This window comes from Panthera leo, chromosome B3 (assembly GCF_018350215.1).
Source record: "Panthera leo isolate Ple1 chromosome B3, P.leo_Ple1_pat1.1, whole genome shotgun sequence".
In the NCBI taxonomy this organism is placed as follows: domain Eukaryota; kingdom Metazoa; phylum Chordata; class Mammalia; order Carnivora; family Felidae; genus Panthera; species Panthera leo.
The window spans coordinates 29,589,253-29,615,178 of NC_056684.1; the positions used below are offsets into that span (position 1 = coordinate 29,589,253).

Sequence of the window (25,926 nt, forward strand, 5' to 3'; positions counted from 1 at the left end):
GCTGAGTAAAAGAAAGTGAAAGACAAAAGAGAAAGTAAATCATTGGCTGTCTGGAGAGGAGGGTAGAGGGAAGGAGAGATGGACTATCAAACAGCACGAGAAAATCTGGAGGGATGATGGTTATGTTCATTACCTTAATCATGCTGATGGTTTCAGAGATTACATATGTGAAAACTCATGAAATAGTACACTTTAATAAATGCAATTTTTCATATGTCAATTATATCACAATAAAATTGTAAAAAAATTTTCTTAAAAACTGTCTACTCCAATTTTAGACAACAATATAGAGCATCAAGAATATTCAAAATGCTAGTGAAAATGTAAACTGTACAACTATATTGCTAAACAATTTGGCAGTGTTTACTAATGCAGAACATTTGCAATAACCCAGAGACCAGCAACCTCATTCCTAGGCATAAAACCAATTAGGCTAAAAAGTGCAAGAAGCTTGTATAGTGATTATTATTAAGGTTGAAGAAGGGGTGGTAATTTGGAAGATACATGGGAGGGATCCTGTGGTGCTGCTAAATATTCCATATTTTGACCAGGTTAGAGGATACAGGGGCATGGTGACAATTCACCAAGCTGCAGATTTATTCATTTGTGTATTATTCTGTTTATGTTATAGTTCAGAAAAATGTTTATTAATTAAAAAAATATAGGGTTATCTCACCCTTTAAGTTAAAAACCATACTTATATGAATAAATTCCTATACTACATCAAAACCAAGTTGGGTTTATCCCAGGAATGCAGGCTTGATTAAATATTAAAAAATTAATCATCACATTAGATCAGATTAAAGGAGATATTTTACATGAACATATCTATATAAGGAGATAAAACATTTGATAAATTCAACTCCATGATTTTAAAAAACATACAACCTTGTTTTCAAGAGTAGAATTTAATGATTCATCACTTACATATAACACCCAGTGCTCATCACAAGTGCACTTTTCAATACCCATCACCTATTTAACACACCTCCCCCACACCCACTTCCCTCCATCAATCGTCACTTTGCTCTCGGTAGTTAAGAGTCACTTTTGGTTTGCTTCCCTCTTTTTTTCTTTTCCCTTCCCCTACATTCATCTGTTTTGTTTCTTAAATTCCACATGTGAGAGAAATCACATAGTTTTGGTCTTCTTCTGACTGATTTCATTTAGCATTATACCCTCTAGGTCCATTCTTGTTGCTCCAATGGCAATATGTCATACTTTCTTATGGCTGAGTCATATTCAATATGTATGTGTGTGTGCACATGCGCACACACACATGTGCATCACATCTTCATTATCCATTCATCTATCAATGGACTATTGAGTTGATTCCATAAATCTTCACTATTATAAGTAACACTGCCATAAACATAAGGGTGTATAAATCTTTTCAAATTAGTGTATTTATTTTCTTTAGGCAAATCATCTGCAGAATTACTAGATCATATACTATTTCTATTTTTCAATTTTTGATAGAAATCTCTATATTGTTTTTCATAATGTATGTACCAATTTACATACCTGCCAACAGTGCATTGGAGTTCTTTTTTCTCCACATCCTCACCAAAACTTATTTCTTATCTTTTTGATTCTAGCCATTCTCACAGGTTTAAGGTAATATCTGTGGCTTTGATTTGCATTTCCCAGATGATTAGTGAGGTTGAGCAGCTTTTCATATGTCTGTTGGCCATCTATATATGTCTTCTTTGGAAAAATATCTATTCAGGTCTTCTGCCCATTTTTAATTGGATTACTTGTTTTTTTCTTGTGTTGACTTGTATAAGTTCTTTATATGTTTTGGATATTAATCCCTTATTGGATATATTCTTTGCAATTATCTTCTCCCAATCTGTAGGCTGCCTTGTCATTTTGTTGATGGTTGCCTTTGCTGTGCAAAATCTTTATATTTTGGTATAGTTCCAATAATTTGATTTTGCATTTGTTTCCCTTACCTGAGAAGACCTATCTAGAAAAAATGTTTCTATGGCTGATGTCAAAGAAATTACTGCCTATGTTCCTTCTAGGAGTTTTATGCCTTCAGTCTCACATTTAGGTCTTTAATCCATTTTAAGTTTATTTTTCTGTATGGTGTAAGAAGGTGGTCTAATTTCATTGCTTTCCATGTAGCTCTTCAGTTTTCCCAGCACCATTTGTTGAAAAGATGGTCTTTTTCCCATCATATATTCTTGCCTTCTTTGTCATAGATTAGTTGACCATATAAACATGGGTTTATTTCTGGGATCTCTATTCTGTCCCATTGATCTATGTGTTTATTTTTGTGCCAGTACTATACTATTTTGATTACTACAGCTTTGTAAGACATATTGAAATCTGGGATTGTGAAACCTCCATCTTTGTTCTTTCTCAAGATTGCTATGGCAGCCCTAGGTCTAAATCAATGGTATTTCTAAACACCAGCAACATACATGTTTAAAAAAAATTTTTTTAAGGAGATTTTATTTATAACAGCATAACAAAAATAAACTAACAAAAATAAATTTCAAAAAATGTTAACACACATATAATTAAAAATAAACTAATGAGGTAAAAGGCTTGTAAACTGAAATGTGCAACTTTGCTGAAAGAAAATACAAACACAAAAAGATTTTTAAAAACCTTATATTCATTAATCAGAAGACTTAATATTTTTAAGATGTCAGTACTATCTAAAGCAAGTCACAGATTCAATGGAATCTCTACCAAAATCTCAATGATTTCTTTTGCAGAAATGGGGGGAAAAATCTATCCTAAAATTCACATGGGACCCTGAATACCCTAAACAATCTTGAACAATAACAAAGCTAAAAGATCCCTGATTTCAAAACTTATTACAAACCTACAGTACTGGTATAAAGACTTATACAACAGTGGAACAGAATAGAAGGCCAATACATAAACCCTCAAATATATGATCAAATGATTTTTGATAAGGGTGCCAAGGGAAGACCATCGAATGAGGAAATGACAATTTTTTCAACAAATGATACTGGGAAAAGATATTCACATGCAAAAGAATGAAGTTAGACCCCACCTTATAACATATACAATAATTAATTCAAAATGGATTGAAGACCTAAACATAAACCTAAAACTAAAACTCCTAGAAGAAAGCATATGGAGCAGAGAGTTTGGCAATGGTTTCATGGGTATGACACCAAATGTACATGCAACAAAAGAAAACACAGACAAATTGGAATACATCAAAATTTAAAATTTTTTAACAAGAACATAATGAAAAGGCAATCCACAGAATGGGAGAAAATATTTGCAAATCAAATGTCTGATAAGGGTCAATATTCAAAATATATAAAGACACTTCTACAACTCAACAAGAAAAAAAAAAAACCTGATTAAAAACCAGGCAAAGATTTTGAATAGACATTTCTCCAAAGATGATATATAAATGTACATTAAGTACAAGAAAAGGTAGTCAACCTCACTTATCATTAGGGGAATGCAAATCAAAACTACAATTAAGATGCCACATGGGGCGCCTGGGTGGCTCAGTTGGTTGGGCGTCCGACTTCGGCTCGGGTCACGATCTCGCGGTATGTGAGTTCGAGCCCCGCATCGGGCTCTGTGCTGACTGCTCAGAGCCTGGAGCCCGTTTCAGATTCTGTGTCTCCCTCTCTCTCTGACCCTCCCCCGTTCATGCTCTGTCTCTCTCTGTCTCAAAAATAAATAAATGTTAAAAAAAAAAAAAAAAATTAAAAAAAAAAAAAAAAAAAGATGCCACCTCACAACCCATTAGGATGGCTACTATCTCCCCCAAAAAGAAGAAAAAAAGTCAAAAGTAAAAAAAGCAAAGCTGATGATATGGAGAAATTAGAATTCTAGTGCCAGTGGAAATGTAAAATGGAGCAGCCACTACAGAAACAAAGTATGCTGTTCCACAAAAAAATGAAAGATAAATTTATCATATGATCCAACAATTCCACTTCTGGCTACCTATATACCCCAAAAAATTAAAAATAGGGACCTGAACAGATATTTATATACCCACATGTACAGCAGTTTTATTCACAACAGCCCAAAGGAAAAGCTATCCAGGTGTCCCTTGACAGATGAATGGATAAACAAAATATAGTGTATACACACAATGCAATATTATTCAGCCCTAGAAAGGGAGGATATTCTGACACATGCTACAACATGGAAAAACCTTAAAGACATCACAAAAGACAAATAGCATATGATTCCATTTATATGAGGTGCCTAGAGTAGTTACATTCATAGACAGAAAGTAGAATGGTGGTTGTCATGGGCTTGGTGGCAGGAGGGGACGGTTGTGAAATATAAAGCTATTACTTAATGGATACTGAGTTTCAGTTTTGAGAGATGAAAAGTGTTATGAACATGGACAGTGTTGATGGTAAGCACAACAATGGGAAGGTACTTAGTGCCAATGAACTGCAAATTTTAAAATTATTTAAATAGTAAATTTTGTTATGTATATTTCACTACAATAAAAATATGCACAAAAACTGTTTATAAAAAGGTTATAAGGATTATAATATGTAATTTGTAGTACATAAATATGTAATTTATAATAGAAGTTTTATAACCTTTTTAATAAACAGCTTTTGTACATATTTCTATTGTAGTGAAATACATATAATATTTACTTTTTTTAAAGTTTAGTTATTTATTTTGAGAGAGACAGAGGGCAAGTGGGGAAGGGGCAGAGAGAAAATTCAAAGCAGGCTTCGCAGCACCAGTGCAGAGGCCGAAGCGGGGCTTAAACTCATGAACTGCAAGATCATGACCTGAGCCGAAGTCTGATACTTAACCAACTGAGCCACGGCAGGCACCCCATAAAGTTTACTGTTTTAATCATTTTAAAAGTTACAGTTCATGTAAAGATATTTCTGAAGATCTAAACAAATAGAAAAAACATTTAGTAGTATGTTCATAAACCTAGAAGGATCAATTTAAAATATATCAATCTCCCCGCATTACTTTATAGATTCAATACAATGCCAAAGATTAGAGCACAAATAAAAGAAATAGAAACTAAAAAAACAATAGAACAGATCAATGAAGCCAGGAGCTGGTTCCTTGAATTAATTAATAAAATTGATAAATCTCTAGCCAGACTTCTCAAAAAGAGAAGAGAAAGGACCCAAATAAATAAAATCACAAATGAAGAGAGGAGAAGTAACAACCAACACCACAGAGATACAAACACTTATAAGAGAATATTATGAAAAATTGTATGCCAACAAATTGGACAACCTGGAAAAAATAAATAAATTGCTAGAAACATATAAACTACCAAAACTGAAAAAGGAAGAAACAGAAACGTTGAACAGACAATCAGCAAACAGACCAAATCAGTAATCAAAATTATCCCAATTATCCCAAAACAAAAGTACAAAATTATCCCAAACAAAAGTACATGGGCTGATGGCTTCACAGGGGAATTCCAAAAAACATTTTTAAATTTTTTTTTAATGTTTATTTATTTTTGAGACAGAGACAGATGTGAGTGAGGGAGGGCAGAGGCAGAGAGGGAGACACAGAATCTGAAGCAGGCTCCAGGCTCTGAGTTGTCAGCACAGAGCCTGATGTGGGGCTTGAACTCATGAGCCATGAGATCATGACCTGAGCCGAAGTCGGATGCCCAACTGACTGAGTCATCCGGGCATCCCCAAAAAACATTTAAAGAAGAGTTAATACCTATTCTTCTCAAACTATTCCAAAAAATAGAAATGGAAGAAAAACTTCCAAATTCAATCTATGAGACCAGCATTACCCTGATACCAAAACCAGACAAAGACTCCACTAAAAAAGAAAACTACAGGCCAAGGTCCTTGATGAACATGGAACCAAAAATTCTCAGTAAAATACAAGCAAATTAAATCCAACAGTACATTAAAAGAATCATTTACCATGATCAAGTAGGATATATTCCTGGGTTGTAAGGGTGGTTCAGTATTTGCAAATCAATCACCATGATACACCACATGAATAAAGAAAGGAAAAGAACCAGGTGATCCTTTTAATGGATGAGAAAAAGCACTTGACAAAGTATAACGTCTATTATTGATAAAAATCCTCAAAAAAGTAGGTTTATGGGGAACATACCTCAACATAATAAAAGCCACATACAAAAAACCCAGAGCTAATATCATCCTCAATGGGGAAAAGCAGAGCTTTTCCTCTACAGTCAAGAACAAGACAGGGATGTCCACTTTCACCACTGTTACTTAACATAGTACTGGAAGTCCTAGCCATATTGATCAGACAACAAAAAGAAATAAAGGCATCCAAATTGGCAAGGAAGAAGTCAAACCTTTCATTATTTGCAGATGACATGATACTCTACACAGAAAACCAAAAAGACTTCACCAAAAAATTGCTAGAACTGAAAGATGAACTCAGAAATGTCACACGATACCAAACAAACATACAGAAATCTACTGCATTTCTATACAACAATAATGAATCAACAGAAAGAGAAATCAAGGAATTAATCACATTTACAACTGCATCAAATACCATAAGATACCTAAGAATAACCCTAACCAAACAGGGGAAAGATCTGCACTCTGAAAAGTATAAAACACTGATGAAAGAAATAGGAGAGGACACAAAGAAAGAGAAAAACATTCCATGTTCATGGATTGGAAAAACAAATATTGTTAAAATGTCTATAGTACCCAGAGCAATCCACACATTTACTGCAACCTCTATCAAAATACCACCAGCATTTTTCACAGAGCTAGAGCAAACAATCCTGATATTTGCAAGGAACTGCTAAAGACCCCGAATAACCAAAACAATCTTGACAAAGAAATGCAAAGCCGGAGGCATCATAATTCTGATCTTCAAGTTATATTACAAAGTTGTAGTGATTAAGACAGTATGGTACTGGCACAAAAACAGACACACAGATCAACAGAACAGAAAAGAAAACCTAGAAATAAACCCTCAAATACATTGTCAACTAATCTTCAACAAAGCATAAAAGAGTATCCAATGGAAAAAAGACAGTCTCTTCAGTGTTGGAAGAACTGGACAGCAACATGCAGAAGAATGAAACTGGACCACTTTCTTATACCATACAGAAAAATAAATTCAAAATGGATGAAAGATCTAAATGTGAGACAGGAGGGGGTGCCTGGATGGCTCAGCCAGTTAAGCATCTGATTTTGGCTTGGGTCACGAACTCGCAGTTTGTGAGTTCGAGCCCGGCGTTGGGCTCTGTGCTGACAGCTCAGAGCCTGGAGCCCGTTTCATATTCTGTGTCTACCTCTCTCTCTCTGCCCAACCCACTCGGCTTCTGTCTCTGTCTCTCTCAAAAATAAATAAACATTAAAAAATAAATTAAAAAATAAATAAGTAAATAAATGTGAGACAGGAAACCACCAAAATCCTACAGGAGAAAACAGGCAGCAACCTCTCTGACCAAGGGCAGCAACTTCTCACTTGACATGTCTCCAGAGGCAAGGGAAACAAAAGCAAAAATAAACTACTGAGATTTCATCAAAATAAAAACCTTCTGTACAGTGAAGGAAACAATGAACCTGTGGAATGGGAGAAGATATTTGTAAATGACATATCAGATAAAGGGTTAGTATCCAAAATCTACAAAGAACTTATAAAATTCAATACTCAAAAAACAAATAATCTAGTTAAAAATGGGCATAAGATATGAATAGATATTTTTCCAAAGAAGACATCCAGAAAGCTAACAGATGCATGAAAAAATGCTCAACATCACTCATCATCAGGGAAATACAAATCAAAACTACAATGAGATATCACCTCACACCTATCAGAAAGGCTAAAATTAACACAGGTATTTGCGAGGATGTAGAGAAAGTGGAACCGTCTTACATTGTTTATGGGAATACAAACGGTTGCAGCCACTGTGGAAGATTGTATGGAGGTTTCTCAAAAAATTAAAAATATACCTATCCTACAATCTAGAAATTACACTATTAGATATTTACCCAAAGAAAACAAAAATACTAATTCAAAGGGATACATGCACCTCAATGTTTACAGCAGCATCAACAATAGCCAAATTATGAAAAGAGCCCAATTATACATCAACTGATGAGTAGATAAAGAATATGTGGTGAATATATATAATGGAATTGTTACTCAGCCATAAAAAAGAATGAAATCTTGCCATTTGCAAGGAAAACCAAGAAAAAGACTCTTAAGTATAGAGAGCTGATGGTTATAGAAGGGGAGGAGGGAGGGAGTTGGTTAAACAGGTGATGGGGATTAAAGAGGGCACGTGTGATGAACACTGGGTGTTGTATATAAGTTGCATCAGTAAATCCTGTATCTAAAAGTTAAAAAAAAAAAAAAAACACAAGAAAATGTTTATAATTTCTTTTTTTTTTTAATTTAGAATTGAGCAAGCTGATTCTAACAATGTAAATGCAAAAAGGGCCATGACAGTCCTAATAATTAAAAAAAACATAAAGGACAGTAATAGACACCAAGAATTATTGTAAATCTTTAGAATTAAGGCTAGAGACAGACAAAGTGATCACTTGACCAGAATATAGAGTCTATAGGAGGGGCCAAGACGGTGGAGCAACATGGACCTTTTTTTTGCTTCTCTCCTCCCAGAAATGCAGCTAGATCAACACCAAACCATCCTGCACACCTAGAAAACTGATTTGAGGATTAACATAACAATCTGCACAACCTGAACCACAGAACTCGGCAGGTATGTGGTGTGGAGAAGTGAACTAGGGGAGAGAGAAACCACGGAGCTGTTTTTGCTTGTGTAGAGAGGATGGAGATGGGAGGGGAGTACAGGAAAAGTACCCCCACCCCCTGCCGAAAGCAGCTGGAGAGAAAAAGAAAGAGTAGACTAAACAAAAAAGGGAGAAAAGAGAAAGGGACTACAAGGGATTGAAAAAAGGGAGAAAGGAGAGAATTTAAATTCCATTAAGACACTGGTGAAGTTCCGGGGGGAAGGGCAAATCCTCAGAAGCAGACAACAAAGACAAAGGGGTCCTCAGGCCACAGGGAGAGAGGCAATTTCCCAGCTGAGAGGACATTTGGTAGAGGGTGTGCAGCCTCCCCACAGGCAAAGGTCCCAGCAGACCCCAGAGAACAGCCACATTCGCTGGTGTTAGAATAAGGACGTTAAGGGTGAAGTCTGGCACCAGATGTGTATTGTGATTTACCATAATCCCTAAAACACTACTGCTACATTATCACATGAAGTTTTTCTGGGGTGGGCTCACACCCGGCTACAGTCTCTGAGCATTTGCAGCAGCATGGTCACGAGAATGTTCCAGATGGCAGACCAGCACCCGGCCTTTGCTCGGCAAGACCCTCCTCCCCCAGAGAGTCTGAGCAGGTCAAAGCTGCAGGGCCCTCAGAAGTGAGGGGTTTGGAAACACAGCCCCGTCTGAAATTAAACGCAGAAGGGAGGTGCCGCCTGGCAGACCAATGGCTTGGTCACGGACAGATTAGAAGCGGGGAGTGGACGGAAGCTAGAGACAAAGCAGGGGTGCCTCACTGCCGGTAGACAAGCACAGAGTTCTGACAGTAGAGACTAGGTAGCTGGGTGACACCATTTTCATCCTTCCCATACATACGCATAGCACGTACATGCACCAGAACAATCCACCCCAATAAACTAAGCAGTGCCATCTAGTGGAAAACGGAGCCACTACACCAAGCCCCGCGTGACTGAGCCACCTGTGCTCTAGAGGAATAATGCAAATCTCTCCTCCTGCTTAGTTTATAAAGTATAAAGCGCTTCATAGTTTGACCTCCAGGGGAAACTGGATGTAATTTCAATTGTATATCATTCTGTTCACTGGTCCATCTATTCAATATTTTTTTCTTTTGTTTTCTTATTCTTGAGTACAGAAAAAGGTTTTATTTTCCATTTTATAAAAAAGATTTTTAATTTTTTTCTAATATGTTTTATTTTGTAAAATTTTTAAACTCTATTTTATGTTCACCATTTCATTTTATTCTATTTTATTGTATTCATTTATTTTAATTTTCAAATGTTTTCCTTTTTTTTTTTCTTTTCTTTCCTTTTTTTTCTCTATTCTATCAAGCTTATTTCAACAACCAGACCAAACACGCCTAGGATCTAGATTCCTTGAATTGATTTCTTGTGTCATTTTGAATTTTTATTTTTTTTTCTTCTTTATTTCATTAACTCTTTTTATCCCTTCAAAATGACAAAATGAAGGAGTTCACCCCAAATAACAGGTAAGGACTTAATGAACACAGATACAAACAAGATGTCTAAACCAGAATTTAGAATCACAATAATAAGAATACTAGGTGGGGTTGGAAAAAAAAGCATAGAATTCCTTTCTACAGAGATTAAAAGAAATACAATCTAGTCAGGATGAAATTAAAAATGCTATCACCGAGATTCAATCTCAAACAGATGCCAAAATGGCATGGATGGATGAAGCAGAGCAGCAAATCAGTGATTTAGAAGATACAATTATGGAGAATAATGAAGCAAAAGAAAAAGAGGAAAACTAAGGCAAAAGAGCATGGTATAAGGATTAGAGAATTCAGTGACTCATTAAAAAGGAATAATATCCAAATCATAGGGGTCCCAGAAAAGGAAGAGAGACAAAAAGGGTAGAAGGTTTATGTGAGCAAATCATAGTGGAAAACTTTCCTAACCTGGGGAAAGACACAGACATCAAAATCCAGGAAGCACAGAGAACTCCCATCAGATTCAACAAAAACCAACCATCAACAAGGCATAGCATAGTTAAAATTCACAAAATATTCAGGCAAAGAAAGAATCATGAAAGTACCAAAAGAAAAAAGTCCTTAACCTATAAGGGAAGACAGATCAGGTTCACAGCAGACCCATCCACAGAAACTTGGCAGGCCAGAAAGGAGTGGCAGGATATATTCAAAGTGCTGAACTGCAAAAATATGCAGCCAAGAATTCTTTATCCAGCAAGGCTGTCATTCAAAATAGAAGGAGAGATAAAGAGTTTCCCAGGCAAACAAAAACTAAAGGAGTTCGTGAACACTAAACAAGCCCTGCAAGAAATTTTCAGAGGGACTCTCTGAGGGGAGAAGAGATGAAAAACAAAACAAACAAAAAGCAACAAAGACTAGAAAGGACCAGAAAACACCATCAGAAACTCCAATTCTACAAGAAACATAATGTCAATAAATTCATATCTTTCAGTGCTCACTCTAAACGACAGTGGACTGAATGCTCCAATCAAAAGACATAGTGTAACAGAATGAATAACGAAACAAGATCCATCTATTTGCTGTTTACAAGAGACCCACTTTAGACCTAAAGACACCTTCAGTTTGAAAATAAGCAGATAGAGAATCATCTATCATGCTAATAGTCTCCAAAAGAAAGCAAGAGCAACCATACTTATATCAAACAACCTAGATTTTAAAATAACTGTAACAAGAGATGAAGAAGGGCATTATATCATAATTAAGAGGTCTACCCACCAAGAAGATCTACAACTGTAAACATTTATGCTCCAAGCATGGGAGAAGCCAAATATATAAATCAATTAATCAATATATAAATCAATGAATTACAAACATACAGAAACTCATTGATAATACTGCCAAAATAGTAGGGAACTTCAACACCCTACTTACTGCAATGGATAGATTATCTAAATAGAAAATCAACAAGGAAACAATGGCTTTGAATGACACACTGGACCAGATTGACTTAACAGATATATTCAGAACATTTCATCCTAAAGCAACAGAATACACATTCTTCTCAAGTGCACATGGAACATTCTCCAGAATAGATTACATACTGGGACAAAAGTCAGCTCTCACCAAGTACAAAGAGATCGAGATCATACTGTGCATATTTTCAGATCGTGACACTATGAAACCCAAAATCACCACAAGAAAAAATTTGGAAAGATAACAAATACTTGGAGACTAAAGGACATTCTACTAAAGAATGAATGGGCTAACCAAGAAGTTAAAAAGGAAATGAAAAAGTACATAGAAGCCAATGAAAATGTTAACACCACAGCCCAAAACCTCTGGGATGCAGCAAAGGAGGTCAAACAAGGGAAGTATATAGCAATCCAGGCCTTCCTAAAGAAGGAAGAAAGATCTCAGATACATAACCTAACCTTACACCTTAAAGAGCTAGAAAAAGAACAGCAAATAAAACCCCAAACCAGCAGAAGACAGGAAATAATAAGATCAGAGCAGAAATCAATGCTATTGAAACCAAAATAATAGTAGAATGGATCAATGAAACCAGAAGCTGGTTCTTTGAAAGAATTAACAAAATTGATAAATCCCTACCCAGTTTGATCAAAAAGAAAAAGGAAAGGACCCAAATAAATAAAATCAAGAATGAAGGAGGAGAGATCACAACCAAAACAGCAGAAATACAAACAATAATAATAGAATATTATGAGCAATTATATGCCAATAAAATGTCAATCTGGAAGATATGGACAAATTCCTAGAAACATATAAACTACCAAAACTGAAACAGGAAGAAATAGAAAATTTGGACAGACCCATAACTAGTGAAGAAATTGAATTAGTAATTAAAATCTCCCAAAAAACAAAAGAGTTCAGGGCCAGATGGCTTTCCAGGGGAAGTCTGCCAAACGTTTAAGGAAGAGTTAACACCTATTCTCTTGAAGCTGTTCCAAAAAATAGAAATGGAAGGAAAACTTCCAAACTCTTTCTATGAAGCCAGCATTACCTTGATTCCAAAACCAGACAAAGATCCCTCTAAAAAGGAGAACTACAGACCAATTTCTCTGATGAAAATGGATGCAAAAATCCTCAACAAGATACTAACCAACCGGATCCAACAATACATTAAAAGAATTATTCACCATGACCAAGTGGGATTTATACCCAGGATGCAGGGCTAGTTCAATATCTGCAAAACAATCAATGTGATACATCACATCAATCAAAGAAAGGTCAAGAATCACACAATCCTCTCATAAGATGAAGAGAAAGCATTTTACAAGATACAGCATCCTTTCTTGATAAAAACCCTCAAGAATATAGGTATACAAGGATCATACCTCAAGAGCATAAAAGCCATATATGAAAGACCCTCTGATAATATCATCCTTAATGGGGAAAAACTGAGAGCTTTCCCCCTAAGGTCAAGAACACGACAGGGATGTCCACTCTCATCACTGTTATTCAACACTGTAATGGAAATCTTAGCCTCAGCAATCAGACAACACAAAGGAATAACAGGCATCCGACTCAGCAAGGAGGAAGTCAAATTTTCACTCTTTGCAGACAACATGATACTCTATATGGAAAACCCAAAAGATTCCACCAAAACACTGCTAGAACTGATCCATGAATTCAGAAAAATCAAAGCAAAGAAATTGGTTGCATTCCTATACACCAATAATGAATCAACAGAAAGAGAAATCAAGGAAAGGATCCCATTTATAATTGCACCAAACACCGTAAGATACCTAGGAATAAACCTAACCAAAGAGGTGAAAAATCTATACACTGAAAAGTATAAAAAGCTAATGGAAGAAACCGAAGAAGACAGAAAAAAATTGAAAAATATTCCCATGCTCATGGATTGGAAGAACAAATATTGTTAAAACAAATATTGTTAACACTATCCAAAGCAATCTACATATTCACTGCAATCCCTATCAAGATAACACCAGCATTCTTTACAGAGCTAGAACAAACAAGCCTAACATTTGTATGGAACCAGAAAAGACTCTGAATACCCAAAGCAATCCTGAAAAAGAACACCAAAGCTGGAGGCATCACAATTCCGGATTTCAAGCTGTATTACAAAGCTGTAATCATCAAGACAGTATGGTACTGGCACAAAAACAGACACTCTGTTCAATGGAACAGAATAGAGAACCCAGAAATGGACCCACAAACATATAGCTAACTAATCTTTGACAAAGCAGAAAAGTATGTAAAATGGAATAAAGACAGTCTCTTCAGCAAGTGGTGCTGGGAAAACTGAACAGCAACATGCAGAAAAATGAAGCTTGGCAACTTTCTTACACCATACACAAAAATAAACTCAAAATGGATGAAAGACCTAAACATAAGACAGGAAACCATGAAAATCCTAGAGGAGAAAGCAGGCAAAACCCTCTTTGACCTCAGCCACAGCAACTTCTTATTCAACACATCTCCAAAGGCAAAGGAAACAAAAGCAAAATGAACTATTGGGGTCTTATCAAAATAAAAAGCTTCTGCACAGTGAAGGAAACAACCAACAAAACTAAAAGGTAACCAACGGAATGGGAGAAGACATTTACAAATGACATATCAAATAAAGAGTTAGTATCCAAAACCTATAAAGAACTTAACAAGCTCAACACCCAAAAAGCAAATAATCCAGTGAAGAAATGGGCAAAAGACATGAATAGACACTTCTTCACAGAAGACATCCAGATGGTGAACAGACACATGAAAAAATGCTCAACATCACTCATCATCAGGGAAATATAAATTAAAATCTCACACCAGTCATAATGGCTAAAATAAACAACTCAGACAACAACAGATGTTGGCGAGGTTGTGGAGAAAGAGGATCTCTTTTGCACTGCTGGTGGGAATGCAAATTGGTGCAGCCACACTGAAAAAAAAACTGTATTGAGGTTCTTCAAAAAATTAAAAATAGAACCACCCTATGACTCAGTAATTGCACTACTAGGTATTTACCCAAGGGATACAGATATGCTGTTTCGAAGGGACATGTACACCCCAATGTTTATAGCAGTGCTATCGACAATAGCCAAAGTATGGAAAGAGCCCAAATGTCCATTGACAGATGAATGGATTAAGAAGATGTAGTATATATATATATATACCATCGAATATTACTCAGAAATCAAAAAGAATGAAATCTTGCCATTTGCAACTACGTGGATGTAAGTAGAGGGCATTATGCTAAGCGCAACTGGTCAGTCAGAGAAAGACAAATATCATATGACTTTACTCATAAGAGGAATTTAAGATACAAAAAAGATGAACATAAGGGAAGGGAAGCAAAAGTTATATAAAATCAAAAGGAGGGGAACAAAACATAAGAGACTCTTAAATACAAAGAACAAACTGAGGATTGCTAGAGGGGTTGTCAGTGTGGGGATGGGCTAAATGGGTAAGGGGCATTAGGGAGGACACTTGTTGGGATGATCACTGGGTGTTATACATGGGGGATGAATCACTGGAACCCACTCCTGAAATCATTATAGCACTATATGCTAACTAACTTGGATGTAAATAAACACATGCATACAAACATACATACATAAGATAGAGTCTACAAACCATGAATACATGGAAGCTTCATTTATGTTAGAAAGTTTTGTAGACCAGTAGGAAAAAAAATTGCTGTTTCAATAAAGTGTCTTAGAATAGGGTTTCCACATGGAGAAAAAAATGAAATTGGATTCCTACCTCAACCCATACAATTATGAATTCTAGGTAGATAAAGAGTTTCCTATTACAAAAAAAAAAAAAAAAAGACTACAACATTTTAAAGAATATTTTAGGACTACAGAGGCACCTGGGTAGCTCAGTCAGTTAAGCGTCCAACTCCGGCTCAGGTCACGGCTCACGGTTTGTGGGTTCGAGCCCCACGTCAGGCTCTGTGCTGACAGCTCGGAGCCTGGAGCCTGGAGCCTGCTTCTGATTCTGTGTCTCTCTCTCTCTCTCTGCCCCTACCCCACTCACACTCTGTCTGTCTCTCTGTCTCAAAAAAAGAAAAATAAAAAATCAAAATAAATTAAAATTAAAATTAAAAAAAGAATATTTTAGAGGACTCCAGAGAGGTAAAGATTCCATGAATAAGATAAAAAAGCACAAATCACAAAGTCTGTTCAGTTATACTACACTGCAATCAAGAATTATATTAATCAGGTAGGGGGTGGTTAAATAGTTGATGGGAATTAAGGAGTGCATTTGTTGTGATGAGCACTGGGAGTTGTATGCAATTGTTTAATCACTATATTCTACACCTGAAACTAATATTACACTGTATGTTAACTAACTGGAATTTAAATAAAAACTTCAAAAAAGAAAGAATTGTATTAAAAGATATCATAAAGATAGTGAAAAGGCAAGCCATAACCTACAAAAATATTTGCAACATATGTATCTGACAAAGAATTGGTATCTAGTAAAGATAACTCCTAAACATTAATAGATCCCAATACAGAAATGAACAAAGAACTTGAATAGGCGCTTTACATTAAAAAAAAAAAAAAAAAAAGAGTAACTGGTAAGTATGAGCAAAGTTGCTCAGCCAAGATTATTACTAATCTTGGACAAAAAAGCACATTAAAACCACAAACAGCTATCTTTTCACATCCACTAAATTTGCCCCAATTAAGAGATCAGAGAATATCACATCAGAAATGTGTACAGCAACCAAAAGTGACTTAGACTTGGCCATTTAAATGATTTTTCCTGGATCTTTGAATCTTAACCAAGTGATTTTAAAACGCAGCAGTGGCTGAAGATCATTTATCATAGAGTGGCAATATGCTGATTAGACTGTTTCCATCAAAATACTACCACTGTGGCTCTTGTGACTAGCCTTTGATGCTTGATTATTTCCAAGCCTGTTCCTCTAACCTCCTATCACTTATACTCCCGATATTTTCCAAAAAACTCCCTTGCTTAAGCTAGCAAATTCTATTTCTATCAAATTTTATTTCTTGCAATCAAAAACTACTGATACTTCAAGTTTCCCATTCAATAGGAAGATTCAAAAGGTTTCTGTTTTGAGTACAATGACATAATTCCTGGAAATCAAAATTCATTACATTTCTGTATTTGTGACTCTTTCTTTAGAAAACCACATGACCCCACCACCTATAAAGCAAATGACTTTAAGACTTGATCTGAATATCCACTCACTACAAAATGTTCATCAGCATCAAAATCATGATAGCAAATGAAGTACCTAGCTCTTTCTCGGGCTGCATCCTCACGGGCTTTTTCCTTTTCTTGCCTCTGTTGTTCAATTCGGGCTTCTTGTTCTTTCCTTTTCATTAACAATTCTTCTACACGGGCCTGCCGTTCTGCCTCTAGAGCTCTTTTACGTTCCTATAGTCAGAAATGTTTTAAAATGTTAGAATTATGTGTAAAGTGAAAATGATTAAAGGTGGCACAGTTTTGACATAAATTTAGATATTCAAGTAGATCCTTACTACTAGGTAAACTTCACAGAATTAAAAAAAAATCAAGTATCAATGATAATCTGGTTTTCATATGCCATTTACCAGTATGACACATAATAAGTGCTCTCTGAAGCAGATACTATGTTATTCATAGTCTGTGAGAACCTAATATGTACTTTATGGTTAATCACTTCTATAGTCTTGTGGTTTCAAAAAATGGTTTCAAAAATACCAGAAAATGATGCAGAAAATGTCATGAAGGAGTTAAATGGAAAAAAAAAAGAAAAACTTGTGGCAAGGAAAAAGAGGTATCAAGAGGTATCATAATACAGCATAGTGGGTAAAAGAGTGGGCACTGGGTCAGATTCCCTGATTTTATTCCACGATCCTATTATTTACTGGCTTAGGGACTCTGGTCTAGTTGTATTGTAACTGTGCCTTAGTTTTCTGGAAGACAAATAATAACATCACTAATATCTTCAGATATTGTAAAGAACAAATGAGGTAATACATAAAGAATACTTACCAGAGGGCCTAGCATATAGTAAATTCTCAGTAATTATTTATCATCCTCAACATTAAGGCAGAAGATACTTAATCAAAATACTGTGAAGTATTATGTCCTATGTACATTTTTGCCTACTAGGAGTACTTTAATAACTTTCACCATATTACTATCTGTACTGACACATTTTTTACTTGTGCACATAGTTTTATTTTTTCTGGTTGCCATTTTAAATACACTTTTTATATGAAGATTTTTTTTTATAAAATTCAGAAAAATTTTCAGTCATGTTTTTTTTTTTCCAGTCATGTTTTTAAAGATTTTGTTCCCATCAAAGTTCCTAATATCTTTGTTTTGTTTTGTTTCCACAAAACCATTTGTTGACATTTTTATCTTATGTCCGATGCCTTTTAGTATCTTTTTCAACATATAAATTACATATTTACAAGTACAGAATTATGGCTAAATTCCAAGACTATCTTGAAATTATTATTCTTTGAGAAAAATGTATTATCACATCTTCATTTTCTCTTAATGATATTATTTTTCATTTCTATTATTTATTTTTCTCAAGTTTTTAATCATTTGGTGTTCATCACAGCAAATACACTCCTTAATCCCCACCACCTATATTTCACTTATCCATTGCCCTATGCACCTCCCCTCTGGTAACCATCAGTTGGTTCTCTATAGTTAAGAGTCTGTTTCTTGGTTTTTTGTTTTTGTTTTTTATTTTTATTTTTTGCTCATTTGTTTCTTAAATTGCACATATGAGTGAAATCATATGGTATTTGTCTTTCTCTGACTGCCTTATTTCACTTAGCATTATACCCTCTAGCTCCATCCAGGTCATTGCAAATGGCAAGATTTCATTCTTTGTTATGGCTGAATAATATTCCATTGTATATATACCATACCTTCTTTATCCACTCATCAGCTGGAGGGTACTTGGGCTGCTTCCATATCTTGGCTATTGTACATAATGCTGCTATAAACATAGGGGTGCACGTTTGAATTAGTGTTTTGTATTCTTTGCTTAAAAACCCAATAGTGCAATTTGCTGGATTATAGGGCAGTTCTATTTTTAACTTTTTGAGGAACCTCTATACTGTTTTCCAGAATGGCTGCACCAGTTTGCATTCCTACCAATAGTGAAAGAGGGTTCCTTTTTCTACACACCCTCACCAACACCTGTTGTTCCTTGTGCTGTTGATTTTAGCCATTCTGAGGGATGTGAGGTGATATCTCATTGTCAGTTTGATTTATATTTCCCTGATGATGAGTGATGATGAACATCTTTTCATGTCTCTGTCGGCCATCTGGATGTCATTTTTGGAAAAATGTCTTCATGTCTTGCTCATTTATTAACTGAATCATTTGATATTTGGGTGTTGTTAGTTCTTTCTATATATTGCATATTAACCCTTTGTGGATATGTCATTAACAAATACCTTCTCCCATTCCATAAACTGCCAATGCAGATTTTTTTTTAACTGCAAATAAATGTGAGTTTAAGAGAAAACTCTTTTGCTTATATTTTCTTCATTGTAAATAATTTTCTGTGCCAGACATTGTTGTTTTTAGTCTTAAAGAGTTGAGATCTTATATATAGCTAGAAAAATTTCCACATATTATGCTTACTTAGTAATGAGAAGAGCTATAATCAATTAGTTCATGATTAGTATGCCTGACAGTAAAGAATATATTTAAAATCTAACTGTATGCCTCCAGTAGTCTGTAATCTGCCACATATGCCTTCCGGAAATCAGTACATTCCCTGTAGTTCCCAATCCTTCCTTCCCTGGGCCCCCTCCAAAAAAAAAAAGAAAGAAAGAAAAAGAAAAAGAAAAAAAGTAGGGACTTTTTAGCTTACTAGTTTAAAAAAGTTTTCTTCTGCTGGGGTAGATAGGGTTTCTTGTAGGTATGAAGTTACCATAGTGAGCTTAGTTAAGTATTAGAAGTATTCAGATGTCTCCTCAGTGTTCTCTTAAACTGCTTTAGTATTTTTTCTCTGTCATTTACTGGGCACTTACTATGCTAAACACTATGCTAAGTATTTACCCATATTAGCAATTTTAGTATCACAACAAACTGGGGGTCTTTAAGGTAAAATGACTTGCACAAGGCTGTATAAGTAGTAATTAGGAGAACCTACCATCACTGTGTTCCATTAATCATAAAGAATAGGGGCCAGGGAGAGGCTATGTGAGCTACCTGGGGAATGGGAATGAATTTTAAAAAAAATATGTCAATACAATCAAAGGCAGAAGAAACAACAGGTGTTGGTGAGGATGTCCAGAAAGGGGCACCCTCTTACACTGTTGGTGGGAATGCAAACTGGTACGTCCATTCTAGGAAACACTATGGAGGTTCTTCAAAAAGTTAAAAATAGAATTACCCTATAATTCAGCAATTGCATTATTGGGTATTTACACAAAGAAAACAAAAACACTAATTCAAACATACACCACTATCTTTATAGTAGCATTATTTACAATACCCAGGATATGGAAGCAGCCCAAGTGCCCATCAACTGATGAGTGGATAAAGATGTGGTATATATATATATATATATATATATTTGAAATGAAATAATATTTCATTGTATATATATATATATATATATATACAATGAAATATTATTCTGCCATAAAGAAGAACAAAATCTTGCCATTTGTGACAACATGGACTGAGCTTATAATGTTAAGGGAAGTTAAGTCAGTCAGAGAAAGACAAATATCATATGATTTCACTCATATGGGCAATTTAAGAAACCAAACACACAAAAGAAAGACAAAAAGAGAGAGAGACAAACCAATAACAGACTCTTAAGTATAGAGAACCAACTGATGGTTAACAAAGGAGAGGTGGGTGGAGGGACTGGTAAAATAGGTGGTGGGGATTAAGGAGTGCACTTGTGATGTGCACTGGGGGATATATGAAATTATTGAATCACTATATAGTATACCTAAAACTAATATAACACTGTATGTTAACTTGAAATAAAACCTTAAAAAACTGTATCATGTGAAAACACAAGTTTCACAATAAAATACAATAAACTTAGATATTAAATATAAAGAATTAAACCAGAACTTTTCATTTCATACTTTGTAAAACCAAAAGTTTCAAAAATATGCTTTCAAAAATTATAAAATGGTCTTATAAATGAAATATATGGGTATATGTAATTTATGTGTATGTACAATGTAGCCAAGTTGAATGTGTAAATATAATGCCAACTTTTGATCTTATTCATATATATAACAGATACTCCAATATTGTACCAATAGATATAACTGGACTTCAAAAAATATTCAATATTTTAATTTCTGTTTTTAATATAAATGGAAAAGATAACTGGTAACTATAGCTAATGAATAAAATTATTAAGTTCAGCTCATATTTTCCTTTCTAAAATTTAAGTTTCCTAAATATAGGAAACTTTGTACCCCACATAAGCATTTTGCACAGTGCAAGAGTTCCATGAATATCTGTTAAATGAAGCATAACTTTATAAAATAATAGGCATTGTAAATCTATATACACACAAATAAAGAGTATCAACCTGCAGCAAATGAGTTAGAAAGATATTTAACCCTTAAGCCTTCTGAAACCTCTGAAACCCCCACAAACTTTGCTTATTCCAATCAGTATTTGTTTATGGAAGCCTAAGAATGGATACTGCTACCCCTATATGCTCTTTATGCCTACAATTTAATGACTAGGGCAAAAGGACAGGCAGAATATTTAAGGAAATTTAACTTAAAACTAACCAATAATTTACATAACTAAAATGGCAAATTGAGAATATATGATGACAGCATATACTTAGTATTTTACTCACAAGAAAGAAGGGTCACAATTGCCTGTAACAGTTTATGGGAATGTTAAAAAGTAAAATAGTGAAAGAAAAGCAGAGGACCTTACTATTATTGTATCTACAGAATGCTTGCCTTGCCATTAGTGCCTTGCACATCTAGTAATGACTACCTGGTAAAAAATTTTTTTAATTATAAATAAGTTATACATTACCAGTGGACTTTTCTTTTTAATTTTTTTAAATATTTATTTATTTTTGAGAGAGAGACAGAGCATGAGCAGGGGAGGGGCAGAGAGAGAGGGACACACAGAACCCAAAGCAGGCTCCAGGCTTTGAGCTGTCAGCACAGAGCCCAACACGGGACTTGAACTCACAAACCGCGAGATCATGACCTGAGCTGAAGTAAGATGCTTAACTGACTGAGCCACCCAGGCACCCCAAAGGACTTTTCTAATATCAGTATAGGTTGACTAAACTTGATAGGTTTTTAATTTTTCATTGAAAATTAAATCCATAGGAAATTTCCAAATTTTTTAAATGTTTATTTTTTTTTTAATTTTTTTTTTTTAATGTTTATTTATTTTTGAGACAGAGAGAGACAGAGCATGAACGGGGGAGGGTCAGAGAGAGAGGGAGACACAGAATCGAAGCAGGCTCCAGGCTCTGAGCCATCAGCCCAGAGCCCGACGCAGGGCTCGAACTCACGGAAGCGAGATCGTGACCTGAGCTGAAGTCGGACGCTCAACCGACTGAGCCACCCAGGCGCCCCAAATGTTTATTTATTTTGAGAGAGAGAGTGTGTGTGAGCAGGAGAGAGGCAGAGAGAAAGGAGAGAGAAAATCCCAAGCAGGCTCCATGCTGTCAGCACAGAGCCTGACACAAGGCTCGATTCCACAACTGTGAGATCATGACCAGAGCTGAAATCCGATGTTCAATTTACTGAACCACCTTGGCACCCCTTTAATAAGAAAAATAATTCTAAGCAGTCAAAACAACTTTAAAGTGCTAGTGTGTACAGGAAATTCCTTACTACTTTCAGGAAAGAACTGCTTTCCTTCTGGCTTTAATAAACGTCCCAATTTGTGAAATGAGTCATTATTTTGTTTTTAATGTTTATTTATTTTTGAGAGAGAGAGACACAGAGTGCAAGCAGGGAAGGGGCAGAGAGAGAGGGAGACACAGAACCCAAAGCAGGCTGCAGGCTCTAAGCTGTCAGCAGAGCCTGACGCAGGGCTCAAACCCACAAACTGTGAGATCACAACCTGAGCTGAAGTAGGATGCTTAACCTACTGAGCCATCCAGGCGCCCCAAGAGTCATCATTTTTAAATGGAAGATAACTATATATTTCAAATCTTCAGATCTATAAAGTGAATGCAAAAAAATGAAGCTAAGATGTCTATTCAAAATATGCAATATTACTCATATATTTCCCTTCCTACCAACAGAGTTAATCTGTAGCTCATACATAGCTCTACAACACTTTTCACATTGTGTTGTATTGTTTGCCATAAGGCAAGGATTGTGTCTTAATTATATCTGAATTATTAATGCCTAATGGTTCTTCAAAAATAACACATAATTTACAAAACATAATGATTTTTATAAAACGGTCCCAAGCAGAGAAATAGGACACTGAACTGAAATCAAATAGAGATCAGGGATGAATATAGGAATGCCTGCCAATACCCACAAATAGTAGAGAATAATCAATGAACTTTTAAAAATTTATTGATACTTTAATTTCCTAAAACCACCAGTAACATAAAGAAGCAGGAGAGGCACCTGGGTGACTCAGCTCAGGTCATGATCTTGCAGTCTGTGAGTTCAAGCCCTATGTCGGGCTCTGTGCTGACAGCTCAGAGCCTAGAGCCTGGAGCCTGCTTGGGATTCTGTGTCTTCCTCTCTCTCTGCCCCTCCCCGACTCACAATCTGTCTGTCTCTCTCTCTCTCTCTCACAAATAAACATTGAAAAAAAATTTTTAAAAAAGACGCATGAAGTATTAATAACATCTCTAATCTTTAACATAACAAAGCTCTGCATGACCTGTTCCCTAACTCTAGAGAGTGTACTCTCCTATGTCTCCTGCATGGAATGCCTACTTCTCATTGTTTGCTTCTATCTTATTGTTTTCAAATCTCAGCTGAGGGACCATCTTCTCTAGGAAGGTTTACCTCACTTTTTCATCTCTTTGCCACTCTCAGTTTGAGTATGGTGTTTTCCTCTGTGCTTCCAAGAATGCCGTTGCTGTTATACTGATCCTAAAGGATTAATATTTGTTTATATATGTCTCCCCATTGAGAACAACGATGTATCCTTTTCATGTCCTTGAATCTAGCACAACATATGGCTTATAGTAGTAATTCAATAAATGATCACTGAATGAACAAATAAACATTGGTCATAATAAAGTATGTCCTCACTTTTATTTGAACACTGCAAAATTTGTTCTCTACATCAAAAGTGTCAAGTCCTTATTTCTAGCCTGTACAAAGAGGTTTTCTCCTCCTCTTCCCATGGAGAAGTGCCTTGTCTTTGAAGATGTTCTCAATGGTGTGGAGACGGCCCTTGCAGCCAGCATGTAGGTGGTCATGGTTCCAGATGGAAACCTGTAGCAACACTTGACCTCAAAAGCCATCTTGGTGCTGGATTCCCTTCAGGACTTCCAGCCAAAGCTGTTCAGTTTGCAGACCTATGAATAAGCTGCCCACCATGCACTCTGGGCACCACGGCCACTGCACCCATTCAGGTGACCCATGCCACCCAGGAAATCACCATGTGAGCAGTCCTTCCAGCCCATGAGGTTGGCCTTCTCATCCCTAGTGGGCTTGGCTTACTCTGGCTAGTGCTGACAAATCATAATGACACAGTTGAGAAACAGCAGAGATAGTCCAAAAGAGAGATCAAAGTACTCATGTACATAATCATATAGAATATGTAAGTGATCATACAATGTCATTATATTTAAATAATCATGTAATAGTCATATATGACAAATATACATACATACACGGTTGCATGTGGGTGCTTGTGTATGTATATATGTGTATGTATTTACACATGCACACATATATATGTAAAATACTTCCTTTTCTAAGACAAAATAAAATTACATTTGTGTTCATTTCTTTTCCTTTTTAGTTTTTCTAAACCCTGGCTGAAAAATGTAAAATATGTGTACATATATGTATATGCTTACCCATATGTTTGTATGTTATATTTATGTATTTCCTATACCACTTTAGTCTTTTTAAGTGTTGGTTTTAATGTGCCATATCAACTGATAAAAGTGAGATGGTAATTGTATTTGGTCTGCAATTGAGTGGAAAAGCCATGTCATCAATAAGTCCTAAGAAATCATCCTCCTTATTAGTAAAATTGAGTATTTCTGTGCCCTCAAAATCTCTCTATGGACCTCTACTCAAAGGCCAACTCTGCACCATACCATTAGAAGTTTCTTTTCAGTGTGAACATAACTGTAATTTATATCTTACATGTAGGTGCATGTCCACATGTGAGGATACTTTCTACCTCAAAATCATCCCCCTCCTCTAAAAACATTTATTTTTCTAATACAGTCTTTGATGCAAATATAATGTGAATTCAGAAAGCATACTTAATATGACCCAGAGCCTTAGCACATTTTTAGAATAATTTACCGGACATTTACACTTTGGCAACAAACCCCTCTTTAACAATGGGAAAACTGAGAAAGGCATTGATTTGCGAAAAACACAATCACAGGGTGCACCCTGCCTGCTGGTCTCATTGAGCTAATATATTCAACTGTGAGTTGTAAGAAAATGATGGTAATGTATACAATTTTGGGGAGGGTTGGTCATCTGTTGACTGTTGCCTCTGACTGTTGAACAGTTTTATATCTGTTCAGCAAATTCATTTCAACATTATTGATCACCCACGTATGGGTCTATTCTTTGAATTCTCCCTCACACTGGTTGTAACATCCTACTGGATCCCTCACCAATTAATTGAGTTGAATAAAATCTTTGACACCAGTTTAAACAAACAAACAAACAAACAAACAAAAATGTCAAGTCCTAAAAGAGTCTTGTGGGCAAAACTTTCTACTAAGTAAGATCTAAAATAGTTTATAAACATTAGTACAGTTCTTCCTATCCTGAAACGGTACCTAAGTTAGGGTTCACTACAGAGGTCAAGAGCCAAGCAATTAAAGTATCTGATGATATTGCCCAATAAATGACAGATGTTCCTTGTCATAAGCATAAAGATTGCCCAGTTCTGTAAGGCTACATATACTCAATCAAACACATTCCTTTTTTAAATGGAAGAAGCTTGTTCTTACAAAGCCCAATTAGAAAAGAATAGATAATAATCTGTCCAATTTAGTCCTTCATCTGGTTGAGATTAAAGATTCAGACTCTATGACTGCTATGTACTGATGAAAGCACTGATTACCTTATCAAAAGGGGTACACATTGTCTT

General features: G+C 35.6%; 1 protein-coding gene across 5 annotated transcripts in view; it reads right to left on the reverse strand.

Moving 5' to 3' along the window:
- The window catches only part of SCAPER (S-phase cyclin A associated protein in the ER), a 518,574-nt gene that overhangs the window by 339,112 nt on the left and 153,536 nt on the right, over nucleotides 1-25,926 (reverse strand). For all 5 annotated transcript variants that reach the window (XM_042941318.1, XM_042941317.1, XM_042941313.1 and 2 more), the window contains one exon: nucleotides 16,919-17,061. In XM_042941318.1, the coding sequence (XP_042797252.1) occupies nucleotides 16,919-17,061 (143 nt within the window). The remainder of the gene's footprint in view (nucleotides 1-16,918; nucleotides 17,062-25,926) is intronic.